The sequence below is a fragment of the Egretta garzetta genome, unplaced genomic scaffold (assembly GCF_000687185.1).
Source record: "Egretta garzetta isolate BGI_Z169 unplaced genomic scaffold, ASM68718v1 scaffold428, whole genome shotgun sequence".
Lineage (NCBI taxonomy): Eukaryota > Metazoa > Chordata > Aves > Pelecaniformes > Ardeidae > Egretta > Egretta garzetta.
In genome coordinates, this window is record NW_009260405.1 from 38,257 (window position 1) to 51,008 (window position 12,752).

The 12,752-nt window shown below is 53.6% G+C and overlaps 1 protein-coding gene across 1 annotated transcript in view; it reads right to left on the minus strand.

The window, feature by feature from the left end:
* Positions 1-12,752, minus strand: part of TCF25 (transcription factor 25) — a 19,244-nt gene that overhangs the window by 5,706 nt on the left and 786 nt on the right. Inside the window, 10 exon segments of the mRNA XM_035898947.1 lie at positions 33-192; positions 703-808; positions 1,403-1,495; positions 2,568-2,661; positions 3,903-4,002; positions 5,719-5,849; positions 6,427-6,509; positions 7,695-7,760; positions 9,244-9,368; positions 11,369-11,443. Of these exon segments, the coding sequence (XP_035754840.1) occupies positions 33-192; positions 703-808; positions 1,403-1,495; positions 2,568-2,661; positions 3,903-4,002; positions 5,719-5,849; positions 6,427-6,509; positions 7,695-7,760; positions 9,244-9,368; positions 11,369-11,443 (1,033 nt within the window).

The following is a 12,752-nucleotide window of genomic DNA, read 5'->3' on the forward strand; positions in this document are numbered from 1 at the left end:
GGGGATGGACCTACCGGTGGGGACAGACTTACCGCTTGGGAACATGATCAAGGCGAGCTGGATGAGCCGGGCGGCTCTCTCCCGGGCTTGGCTTAGCTCCAGCTCAGAGCGCTCCTCCTGCTGGCTCAGGAAGAAATAGGCCAGCGGCACCGAGAAGGCGAAATTGGGCAGCTGGGACAAATTCCGGTGACTCTGCAGGATCGGAGAGAGAGGAGATTTACCAAATGATGCTATGCAGAACAATCTCGATGTGGCTGGGCTGTACGTGGGGGGGGGGTTCTTGCTCGCTGGATTAAGTTACTTTCCAGTGGCTGGCTGGGTGCCCCCACGACTGAGTAAGCAATTCTGAGTTCGTACAATTGTTTGCAGGGTACTGGGATTATGAGAACAAACACCCCAGCCTTTACGGGTCATTCTGATCATTTGGGGATCTGGGTGCCCCCACGACTGAGTAAGCAATTCTGAGTTCGTACAATTGTTTGCAGGGTACTGGGATTATGAGAACAAACACCCCAGCCTTTACGGGTCATTCTGATCATTTGGGGATGCCAGCCCGGCCAACGAGACGGCCCTGAAAGGGCTAAGCTAGTTAGGAAAACCTCATGCTCTGTGGCCCAGCCCAGGCGGGGAGAGCCCCAGGACTCAGCTCTTCCCCCCCGTCTCTGCCCCCTCTCTCGTCAGAGCAGCCTGTTGCCAACTCACCTCCCACTCCTGGAACATGCGGGTCAGGAAGGTGTATTCTCTAGCTCGGAGCGACAGAAAATCGATCAGCAGCAGCACACAGAGAGGGTCGTTCTCTGGATCAAGGCTTCAGAGGGAGGCGAGCGCAAGGGGAGGAAACAAAAAATCAGTGTCACAAAAGCTGAAGGAGCTGTCCTCGTTTCCAAGTCAAACGAGACTTTCCCACTAGCATCCAGAGAGCTTCCGTGACTCAGCAAGTGGAGATAAAGGGAACACAATCGTTCCTGCATGGCCGGGATGACGGTGCAACGCCCTGCCCGGGTCTGCATCCCCACAGAGGGGGGACTGTCCCCCTGTCACCACCCAGGAGGAGGATCAACAGCCACAAACAGGAGCAGGCTGAAGCCACTGTTGTACGTCTGCTCTGCAGAGATGCCAGGCTCAGCAGCCGAGAGCAAGAGCCCTTGGTTCCCATCTGTTTAAGCCCCCTTCTCAGCAGTCACCCCTCTCCCAAGCAGCGCTGCAGGTAAGAGCAAGTGCCCACGACTGACCTGTGACACCGCGTCTATAAGGAGGGCAAACAAGCCCTCACTGGGCCCAGGAGCAGCAGTACGCCTCCAGGGCTTCTGTCCCGCCCGAGTTAGGTCAGTGCGTTGTTCGAAGCGTGTTCCCCCAAGCCTGAGACGCCCTGCCCCACCCCGCAGGGAACAGGGGCACCCACCTCAGAATCAGCTTGCAGAATTCCAGGGCTGTCCGGGGACAGCCTCTCTTCTCCAGGAACATCAGGTGCTTGAAGAGAGCCAGGAAGAAAGCCCTGCATGGGGAACAGGAGCAGGTTTTAGAAGCTAGATTTGGAGAAGCAGCACCTCATGCCACTGAAGAACGGAGACCCACAGTCAGCTCCTCCACACTGCAGCCAGCGGGATCCAGGGAACCCAGCCTGGTGCAGTATGGGGCGCCACAGACCCCTCACGATTCCAGCTCTTTTTTATTTTTTAAGTTCTTCGGGCAAGCACAGGGACAGAAAACCCGTGGCCTGCTCCATCCCTGCTCCCCAAGGCCCCACAGCCTTGTGCTCGCGCAGAGTGGCTGACGACTCAGGACAAGAGAAAGAAGTAAATCCCCAGAGTCCGCACCCCACTTTGTCCCAGCCCACCCAGCCACACCGGGACAGTGACACAGAGCATGCACAACATGTACGGGGGCAGGACTAACGCCCAAATCGGGCAAGATACAGATCACAGCGTTTGGGTCACAGGCGGCACCAAGCCTGGCAGTGAGCAGGTACTGGAAATCTGAGCAAGCTCCAGGTACAGCAGTTTGGGAGGGATGACTCGGGTCAGCTGACTGGAAAATTCCCAGAATAAAGTCACCTTTCCCCGCAGCTGCAGAGCTGTCATTACATAAAGAGCTGGGCCAGGAGCAGCGCGAGTGCTGGGGACGAAGGCCAGGCAGGGAGCACACAAGGGGACCAAGCGCAGCTGTAAACACGCAGCGAGTATTTCTGTGACAAAAGTTAAGCGCCGTTTTGGGCTAAGGGGTACCAATTGCACGAGAAGGATGTGATGGGGAGGAGCAGTTACTGCTCCAGTGAGAAATCCCTTGGGAAAGAGGATGCTTTGCAAAGAAACCTCAGCGCAAGTGACCTGACAGAGTGAGAGCTGCCGGTACCCCGGCACTCATCTCAGGAGCCCCGCTGCTGCCCCACCAAGGGGCACTGCCACGGGCGGCTGAGCTCGTTCCGACAGAAAGGGACATTCAAGGTCCCCCCACCAGCACGGATGACGCAGCAGATGTTGGGAATCTGGGTCTCCGTGTCCAAAGTAGGCCAGGGCACGCCACGACGGCTCTCCGGCGGACGCGGGGCAGGCAGGCATGCCACCTACCTGTTCTCCGGCCGCCGGTAGTCCAGCCTGCAGGTCCCGCTGGTGAGGCTGAAGACGGGGTGGAAGGCACACTCCAGGCTGTACAGCGCCCGCTCTGCAGATGGCAAGGACAGAGTCAGGGCACCCCACCACACCCCGCGGCTCACAAAACTGATAATTGAGAGCTCCGGCGCCCACAAAATAAGCTCATTCATACTCTAGCAAGGCACAAAGATACTTCAGAGTATGTGATCACAGCAGATACCCAGGCAAGCGAGCCTTGGTCCCGTCTGCGGGCATTCGATCGTGCTCTGGTTGTGAAAAACAACTCTCCTGGAGGAGGTCTGGGACTGAGGCTGGGACAGCTGCCTCAGCCACAACTGTCTCCACATAGGGAAGCCAAAGATCCTGTCCTCACCTCACCTCTGGCCCCTCCTATCATGCTGGAGAGCACATGCCCCATTAACAAACAGCGCATCTTAGAGAGCCAAGACCGCAGCACGACAGTCCAAGGGGCAGCCGTGCTCCAGCACGCCTCCTGCTCCCACGCAGCCTGCAGTGCCCCGAGGAGCGGAGCCCCACATGCCGACCTGCAAGATGCCGGTCAGAGGAAGGCAAAGCAGGCCAGCCCCGAGGGCTGGGCACGCTCCCCACCAAGGGGGTAGGCTTTCTGGAGCATCCCTTGCACTGCTGGATCTTGTAGCTACTAAATCAGACCCTCCTCCTGTGAGGGACGTCCTGCAGGTGGGATCCCCCCGCACCCAGACAATCCTGCATTTCATTTTGAAGGTGAACACCAAGCGCTTTGCCACAGACAAGCGCGTCTGGCTCTACTTGAGAACCTCCAGCGAAAGCTGCTGGTCTGCAGGACAATATGGGGCAGAGCGCTCGCGCTCACCAATGCAGAGCCAAACCAACCCTTCTGATTTGCTGCAACAAAACCAAGGGCTTTCTGCTTGGTTTTTGATTACCAATTCATAGCAACTGTTCAGCCGGGGCTTTCGGCAGGGACTCGCTGGGCACTGGGAGCATGCGCAGCCACAGAGCAATGCTCCAGCACCACCTCTCCCTCCCCATGCCATAGGTGTTGGTGGCTGGTGACAAGCCTTGCCTCTGCAGCACAACACCACGCCACTCTGCAGACCCCGCTGGGGACTCAGCCAGGCTGGAGTTTTCCACATCCACCCCCAGTGAGCTCTCAGCGACCCAGGCTAGCCGAGAGGGGCTGGCCACCCTTGCTGCTGCCCCTTCCCCAGCAGCAGGCTGAGCTGGGAGAAGGTGAAAGCAGGATGGTGAACAGCAGCAGCTCTCACCCCACCGCATGCCAGGACGTCTGCTCCTCACCTCAGCTCTTACCTACGAGATCACGGGCCATCTCCTGATCCTCCTGCATCCGGCACACGTCGCTGAGCTGCAGGAGGGAGTCCACGTGGTATGGGTTCATCTGAAGCAGCAGCTACAGAAGAGCATGAGCTTGATTACAGGATGGCACAAATCACGGGTTTCTCATGCACTCTGCCTACGAGGCAAAGCTCTGTAAGTGTGGCAGGGAGGCAAATGCCCCGACACCGTGCCCGAGAGAGAGGGGCTGCTCTTGCTTCTGGGTCTGAAGGTGAAGAAATCCTGCCCCGCACCATCAGCGCTCCAATGCTCAGACTGCAGCACGAGGCTGGGGACGCAGCTCACCTGAAAGGCTAAGACCACAGACTAAGACACCCTAAGAACAGTCACGCTGGGGCAGAGCAGAGGTCCATCTCACCCCATCTCCAAAAGCAGATGCCTGGGAAAGAGGGCACGAAGCTGGGCACACATGATGACTCCCAGCGTGCTCTAAGCTGCCAACCTCAAGGGGTTCAGGGAACCCCACTGTCAAAGATGTCATCGATATTGATGGCGTCCCCTCCCAGGAATTTGTTCACTTACTGACCCGGGTACCTTTCTAGCAGCCCAGCTCCACCATCACAGAAAGCCACCACTTAAGCACACAACGCAACCAAATTCCTTTAATCCCAACCTGCCGGCTTCAGCCCTGCAGAAAAACACTCACTGAGCAGGAACACCTCCAAAAAAAAATAAATCATGTTTTGACTGCTGAAACCACAGCAGCAAGGCAGATCTGGGCTCCAACCACCTGGAACTGCGGCTGTCACAGATCAACTGGTTGGGGGTTTGGAGTACTTCTGGCACGGGCAAATCCCCGTCCGTTAGATTTTTACCCTTCACGTAGAATTGAAAGGCCACAGCTGTAGGAACATCTTCAAACACAGCCAGACCCACTTAACAGGGACAGAGCATAAAGGTACCACGGGAAACCCGTCCCGCTCTGCACGAGCGGTGTGGGAGCTCTCCGGGTCAGTCACTGCCGTGGCAGGAGCTACCTCGCATCATTTAATGCGAATCCCTCAGTGCAGTCAGCAGGCGGAACTGATGAGCCGGAGGGAGCAGCGGCCATGAGCAGAGGGTGGGAAAGTAGAAGGAAGTAAACTTTATTTAGCGGACAATGGCCTCTTTAAGAAACTTCTCCAGGGCACATATCTGAGCTCATGTGGCCAGAGTTTTCAGAGCAAAAATACCTCAATCACAGTTCAGTAGGGTGCAGAGCAATTTTACCATTACTTATCACTACAAACTATAAATGTTACCATACAGTTTAATGAGCTTGGACACGCATGAAAAACTTTCAACACAAAGACTGTTTTGCTGAAATACCAAGAAAAGACACATTTTTCTTCCATGCAAGAGTTTATAAATAGAACAGCTGTTAGTTTAGATTCCCATTTAAAGGTTGGTTTATACAGTATTTTTCCTTTCCCAGTCAAAGAGCTGAGACAAGGGAGCTTTACTCCTACCCTCTCCGCCAAACAGTCAGTTCCTGCGGGCTCCTTTTCCAGATGGCTACCTGGCACGCTCTCGGGCAGAGCCACCGAGGCTTGGCCACCAGCCACCGCACCTCATTTGCATCGAGGTGGTCACTTATCTTACGAATAAGGTGAAAGCAGAGCTCAGCAAGCAACGCCGCCTCGCCCTGCACAAGAGGGGGCACGGGGTTCGACTGCTCAAAATGAGACTGGCAAAAAAATGATGGGATGCATTGGCCCACCTCCCCCACCAGGGAAAGGGGCTGCAGGGATGCAAGAGGTAACAGCACGGGCAACCCGATTTCGCAACATACCACAATGTTGTTGGGATCCATGGATTCCACAGCGTCCAGGAACTTGAACTGCACTTGCTGGTACTCGCGATGGTGCTCGAAGGTGAAGTACTGCACTCCCCTCCTGGCATCCACCAGCTGCATGGCAATACCTAGAGGGTGCAAAGGAGATGTGGGTCCTGCTGTTGCCAGCCTGTGAGCACAGCGGCACGAGAGGCTCTTCTGCTTTCTCATAACGTGGAAAGCTCTTTCATGGTGCTGGGTCCAAAGCCAGGCGCGTTTTCAGAAAACCCCACAGAGAATGTCACTCCTTTCCCTCCTCCCACGAGGCAAAGGCCAAAACCCACCCAAGAAGCCCAGGCAGCTCACTCTCCCCACAGATATTTCCCATTATCCAGGAAAACCGCTGTAAGAGGGGAAGTACTCGTCACCTGCTACCTCCAGTAAGGGGGAAAAACCCCCTCAGATGCCAAGACACAACACAACAGAGTTCTCCCTGTTGCGAAAGGAGGTATTTCCATCAGCTGATGAGCAGTTCCCTTTCTGCGTCAGCCAGCTTGAAGTCTGGGCCTGGCAGCTGATGACAGCAGCTCCGCTTTCCATGTGTGGAGGCTCTGGGAAAGCCAGGCTGGCAGGAGCGGCTGCCCATGCCAATGTGAGCGCAGGATGGACGTGCCCTGCTGGCTAGCGGCAGCGCAGTGCTTCGGGGGGTGGCACCGAAAGCCTCACCTGTTTTGCTGTAGCGTGGCCAGGTGTTCTTGGAAGCTGTCAGCCACGTGCTACGGACGTACTGGCGCTGCCTTTGCCTCGGCCTGAGGAAATAAACACGAGAGGTCAAAGTTTATCCATACTAACAGAACGAGGAGGGCTGAAACCAGCCTGAAAAAGGATGATTCGGGGGGGGGGGGAAAAAAAAAAAAAAAGGAAAAAGAGATCCAACTTCTTCCCCAGCTACAGCCCTGCCACAAGGAGCTATTGCCCAGAGCTTTAACATGTTTGCCTTCAGGACACAGCATACCCTCGCTCAGGCTCTGCCTTACTTCAACCATTCCTCTTTGGGCCAGCCAGTGCCTCCAGCATTTCCACTTCAATAGCTTCTCTCCCGTTTTTATTCCTGCCAAGTTCTCAGCTGCCTCTGCTTCAAACAGCTTCCCAGGTCCAATTAAGAGAGCCCCGTATCCCTCTGACTCATCTCTCTTCCCAGCAGCGCCTTCAAATGTCAACCAATTTAGTTTAAGCCGTACTCACAAATGCAACCAAGTTATTGGTTCAGGGCAGGAGGAATTCAGAAATCAAGGCCACCCTAAGATAAAGTCATGTGTCCTCAGCAAGGGGCTGCTGCTTCTTCCTCAAAGCACAAGAATATTTTCTTCCACAGACTCTCTCAGAGAAGGCTGCCGCTTCCACCATCGCTGCTCTGAGCTTATATCCTCCTTAGGCGCACGTTTTTCAACCAGCTCATGAAAGCAGGGATTTCTGGATAACCCTGACCACTGTGCAATGGATAACTGCATAGAGATCTCACACCCGAGAAGCAGTAGGTTCCCTGGGCCCCTGAAAGCAAGCGCCTGAGACCCTCCAGAAGTATCCAGGGTCCACTCTGTAAGGTATCAGAAACTTTGGAATAGCGACAAGTGACAAATGCTGGGGGGGGAAAAAAAAAAAAAAAAGGATTCTATACTCCATGAATTTGAGTGGAAGGACTTTAGAAGAGTGTTTGACCATAAATGAGAGAGGAAATCAGCAGACGAAAAAGCAAATGCTAGCAAAAGCCTGCAGACATCTTACTCCCCACTCCCCCACACATATCACAAAAAAAAAAAAAAAAAAAAAAAAATTCTCCTGTCCCAAGAAGTGACTACTAAATGAGCAAGACACCCTGATCCCTGGATTGCCTGCCCAGGTGTGGCACCAGGGGCTTGGTAAGCCGTACCAAGGGAGGGACAGACACACCGACTCGGACTTTGAAAGGGCTTAATATTAAATTCTGGACTGACCTCTGATCACCAAGAACAGCGCGAGCCCCAAAGTATCTCTTCAGCTCGTTCTCTGGATTCAAGTTTCTGAGAAGGTTGAAACAAGAGAGAAAAGTTAAACACAGCCAGAAGTCTCACACCTAAGTCTTCTCCATCAGTGCCAAGTGTTCCGTACCTCGAACTGCCTCTGGCCAAACCTCTGAATTGTCACACACCCGCCCTGATCTAACACAACAAACCAAAAGGAGCCTAAAAATGGTCAGAACAGGAGGCATCAAAACGCTCATTCAATCAGATCCATGCTGCTGCCTTCGTGCTCTGCTCCCTGACAGCGCTGAGCTGGGGAATACTTCTGCTGCCCTCTCCAGGGCAGCTGGAGCCTTAGCCTGGGGTACAACCGCCACTCAGGAACAGCCACTTGGGGTGTGCCTGCCTGGAAAACACCATATATCTGCTGCAGCAGCAGCCTGCAATTCGGGGCAAGCACCATAATCGCTGCACGGAGGCGGGCGAGGATTAAAAAACATTTTTTTAATACAAAGATCTTAGCATGACAACACCTACAGCTTGCTCAATCTCACGTTTGGCCCAGAGAAGGGAGGCGTATTTCTGAGGGGTTTGCTCCCTACCACCCAGCGAGCAGGGCTTGAAGAGAGGGAGTGGGAAGGCTGAAATCCAGCGCTGCCAACCTTCACCCACTCAGAGATTATCCAGCTCTCAAAGCTTTCTGAGTAACATTTGCTTGACCAGAGGTGGCATTGAGGTTTAAAACCACCTCTAGATAAACAAACATTCCTGCCTTTACTGGAGCATCCCTGAACAGGCTGCGCTAGCCCTGAGCGCCCACCAGCCTAGACTCAGTTTTGATATTTCAAACCCCAGACTGCTTAAGTTGTCCCAGCTACAACTTTAAGCGTTTTCTCCAGAAAGAGCTGCCAGCATCTGCACCAACCCAGGGCTCCAAAACACGCTGGGCCCACCAGCCGGCCCGTTCCCAACAGGCCCAGATGTTACAGGTCTCCAGCCGGAGCCCGGTTCGTTCTTCAGCCCTTGCACATGCTTGGCACTTAGTCCACTTTGTTGATGGTGACGTGTGGGAAAGGTTAGACAAGCCTAACCAGTTTTCCTGGTGGAATTAGCTCCTGGCACCGCTTAGCCCTCCTCAGAGGACAGCGCATGCTGTACTGGGGCCTGAATGCAGCTGGTCACTGGGCCGGGCGAGTTTGATTGCAAAGCTTTATGCACCAGGGCTCTCAGCAGCTCTGCAGAGCTTCTCCTACAGTCATGCAGTATTTTAGGTTGGACAGTGCCTCTGGAGGTTAATCTGGTCCAGGCACCCACTCAAACCAGGCGTGACAGCAAAGAACACCAGTCACCGGCTCAAAACTAAGCGCAGCTCTAAGAGCAATGGTTAGAAACAGGGCTGCGCACAACAGTTACCACAACCCCTTTCAAGCAAGGTCCGGAATTCAGAGACAGGTCACACTGGCAGGCTCCCAGCTCCATTCCTCGTGGGAGCAGATATCCTTCTCATGCCCGAGGCCAAAATGGGGAAGGAAGCAAGCACTACCTGTGCTCTACGTAGAGCAGAGGCCTGCTGTCGGCGATTATTCCGCTCTGGGTTTGCTGTGACAGCCCATTGGTATCCTCAATCTTCTCCAGCAGGCTGTCGATGTCTTCCAGGTCGTTGTCTTCCTTAAGATAGGCACATGCAAACACAAGGCAGTTATTACAGAATGAGTCACAGCGGCACGCAGTTCACCCAGCCAACATCCCACCCAGCTGCCGCCGGGTCATTTGGCTCGTCCCAATCTCCATGTGATACCAGTGCAGCCCCATCACCCACCTCGGGTGCACGTGTCCTGCGTCATTGCAGAGCCTCCTGCTCTGCACCCAGCGACCTTTATTCCCTTGGGAATCCCACCCACAGCCTGCCTTCCAAGTCCAACCACCCCCAAAAGGGCTTGGCTGCTGTTCTCCACTGGCTCAAGGCATCGACAGTGTGAAGTCGCTCTTCACACCACCACGAGTCCAAATATGCCAGCAGAAGCTCTCTCGCGTGGGCAAGAGCTGGCCACAGGTGTCTTTCCCAGCCTAACACAAAGCTCGCAAGTCTGAGTGTGCCTGGTCTCTGGTCTGCACCTTCCCACCCAGCCTTCGCCCTCCTTTGTCTTGTTTATTTATACTACAATCCCTATAATATCACGAAACGTTGGGCTACTGTTTTTAATGACAAATATTTAAGCAATCAGCCTTTACTGCCTGTTTTCCACAGAAACACGAAGTCAGTGCTGCGACCTTTGTAGTAAGTCATCAAACATTCGCATGATTTTAACCCAGCCCTCATGGATTGCACTCTCTCTTTCCCCACCTCCTAACAACCCAAAGAATATGCCCAGCAGCGCACGCTCAACAGTTGTATAACACTTCTATCCCGATTTCCCTCTATTTGCCCCCACAAATAGCAAGTGACGCATTTCTTAGGCGGCTGTTTCACATCCTCCTCACGACGTACGTGGGTGGAACACGGAATTCCATTCACTATACCCAAATAGCACTGCAAGCTTGCCTTTTCCAGTTAAATATAGCCACTCTGCGTGGAGTGGATATGTGAAAAGTTTACAGAGTGCTTTGCATTCAAGTGCTTGAACAAAGGTCATATTATCTCTAGTGGGCAAATCAAACCGCCTGGTTCTGGGTATGAGGTCTCCCTAGAGCCTACAGCTGGCAGATGTCACCCGATTGCTCGTTATTCCTGGACTGGGAGAGGAAATGGGCTCTTTGATGGGTTCTCTGCCTTAGGAACTCACTCCGAGGTCGCCCAGCTGAGTTCCCAGGGAGGAGGCGGCCAGCCGGGCACCCACACCAGAGTCACGGCTCATCCGTTTGGTGCTTCAGCACGCTGTGGCTCATGACATTTAGCAAAGGATCTCCCCTGAATGCATAGTTAGGGCTCTTGAAGCTTAGCAGAAAACTAGCTCCCACTTGAGCTTTATTTCTATTGAATTTAAAAGACCAGTGACTGTAATCTGTTTAGTCTCCCAGCCTAGCTCAAGTAGATAAAGCATATTCAAGCATACACGTTCGTCTTTTGTACTTTTATCTGCAACTAACACAGACACTGGATAAAGTTCTCACTCCAAGCACGCTTCCTTAGGGGCAGAGAGCTGAATCGCCGTGCCCTTGCTCCCTTCTTCATGGAGGGGACAGAGCAGGTCCCAGGGAACAGCACTTGGCAGCTGCTCCTGCCAGCATTCAGCAGTTAGATGTCAAATTACAGAGAAGGAGCACGGCTGGGCATGGGGGAGAAGGGAACGTAACGATGGCTGGCAGCAAGAGCTCTGTAGGCTCTGCAGAGCCAGGAGAGCTACCTAAGTAGGGCAGGGAAAATGTAAGGAAAATGCAAAACCCCTCGCATAGTACCCCCTCCCGTGCAAAGCCTCAGAGATGAAAGAAGATGCGGCTGTGAGGATTTCAGCTCTAAGCATCTGCAGCAGAGCTGTGCCAGTCCTAGCCGCCTGAAGGACCACAGTCAAAAGCTGCTGTTGCCATTTTGCTATTTTAAGTGAGCACAATGGAAAAAGGAGCATTTTTGCCTCAAAATCTTTTCTGCAGCCACCTCAGAGTAGCCACTTGGTGAACCCCCATGCAGAAATTAGCAGAGCCGCTAACTCTCAGAGCAAACGCAAACATACCAGAGTCTCCCCGGCTGAAGTTTTCTTGGTTTTCCTTTTCTTTTTTTTCTTTCGTGGCTTGTTACTCGAAGCAGGCTGCAAAGAGAAACAGAACTGCTGTCAGGGCATGACCATGGGGCTGAAAGCTCCATGGGTGAGAAGAGCATTTCCCACAGGGATCAGCCAGGAGAGCCCTTAAATGAAACCCACACTCATCCTTTCCAGTTTGCCAGCGAGGGGAAATCAAGACACAAGGAGAAAATGGAGGAAAACACCAATGGTTTACAAATGTAAGGGTTAAATCTCAGCTGACTTTCATATCAATGCCCGAAACCACAAAATCAGGCAAGAAACAGTTTAGATATGCCAGGTGTGGAAGAAATGTTTTAGCCCTAGAATAAACTTTATTTCTGTCTTTCTAGTGAGCGTGACAGCTTCATCGTCCACTCCACTTCCCACAGAAACCAACAGCTGCCCGAAAGCACCACGCAACACAGGCTCCTCTCACGGCCGAACCAGCTGCTTACTCTCACAATGCTGCCTGGCATTCCCTAACGCAACGAGCATGCTGCTGTCCATGCTGGCTCTCCACCTGGGTGCAGAGCGCTAAAAAGCACATTTCCAGGACCTATGCAGGTAAACCGGCAAGTAACAGCGTTACCAGAACGACCCCACAGCTCCCGAGCCGATTTCAGAACCAGGGGAACGTGCAGCCCCTGTTTGGCTCTATCAAACGTCGGGGAGACGCCTGCCGAGGGCTCCCACATTTCTACCCGGGAAGCTCCAAGAGAAGCAGCGGGCGCACCCTGCGGCATTTATGCAGTGAATTCACTGGGTCAGGGCCCACTGGAGCCACCGCTGACACGGGGACCAACCGAACAGAGCCCGTGCCGCACATCCAGAGCATTCCCAAGCCCCTGAGCTGGCTGAGGCCACCAGCACAGCTGGATGGCACACAGACGGTGGTCTTTGCTCCTCCGGCCACACCGCCCGGCACCCAAAACCCATGGGACACACCCCAAACGCTGAGCCCTAATGGGTGAGGCCAGGGGACTGGTCCCCCCTTACTCCCCGCCATCCTCATCTCCAGTAAAACACGGGCTGGACTTGCAACATCCAATTGTTAATTAAAGCGCCCCTTCCCTTACATATTTCTGCAAGGAGACGCTTCTGAGCCGATATAGACCACAGCAGGGAATCTTAACACAAAACAACAACAAAATCCTCCAGAACAGAACAAGCTCAGCATTCAGTTTACATTGCTTGGAGTCTTCACCTCATCTACTCCAAAACAAACACTTCACTGAGCATTTACCCACTGGCCCGGCCCCATATACAGTGCAGAGCTCAATTAGTTGTGCAGCGAAGGGAGCAGAGAAGCAATCTCTGTTTCAGAGTCCCAGGG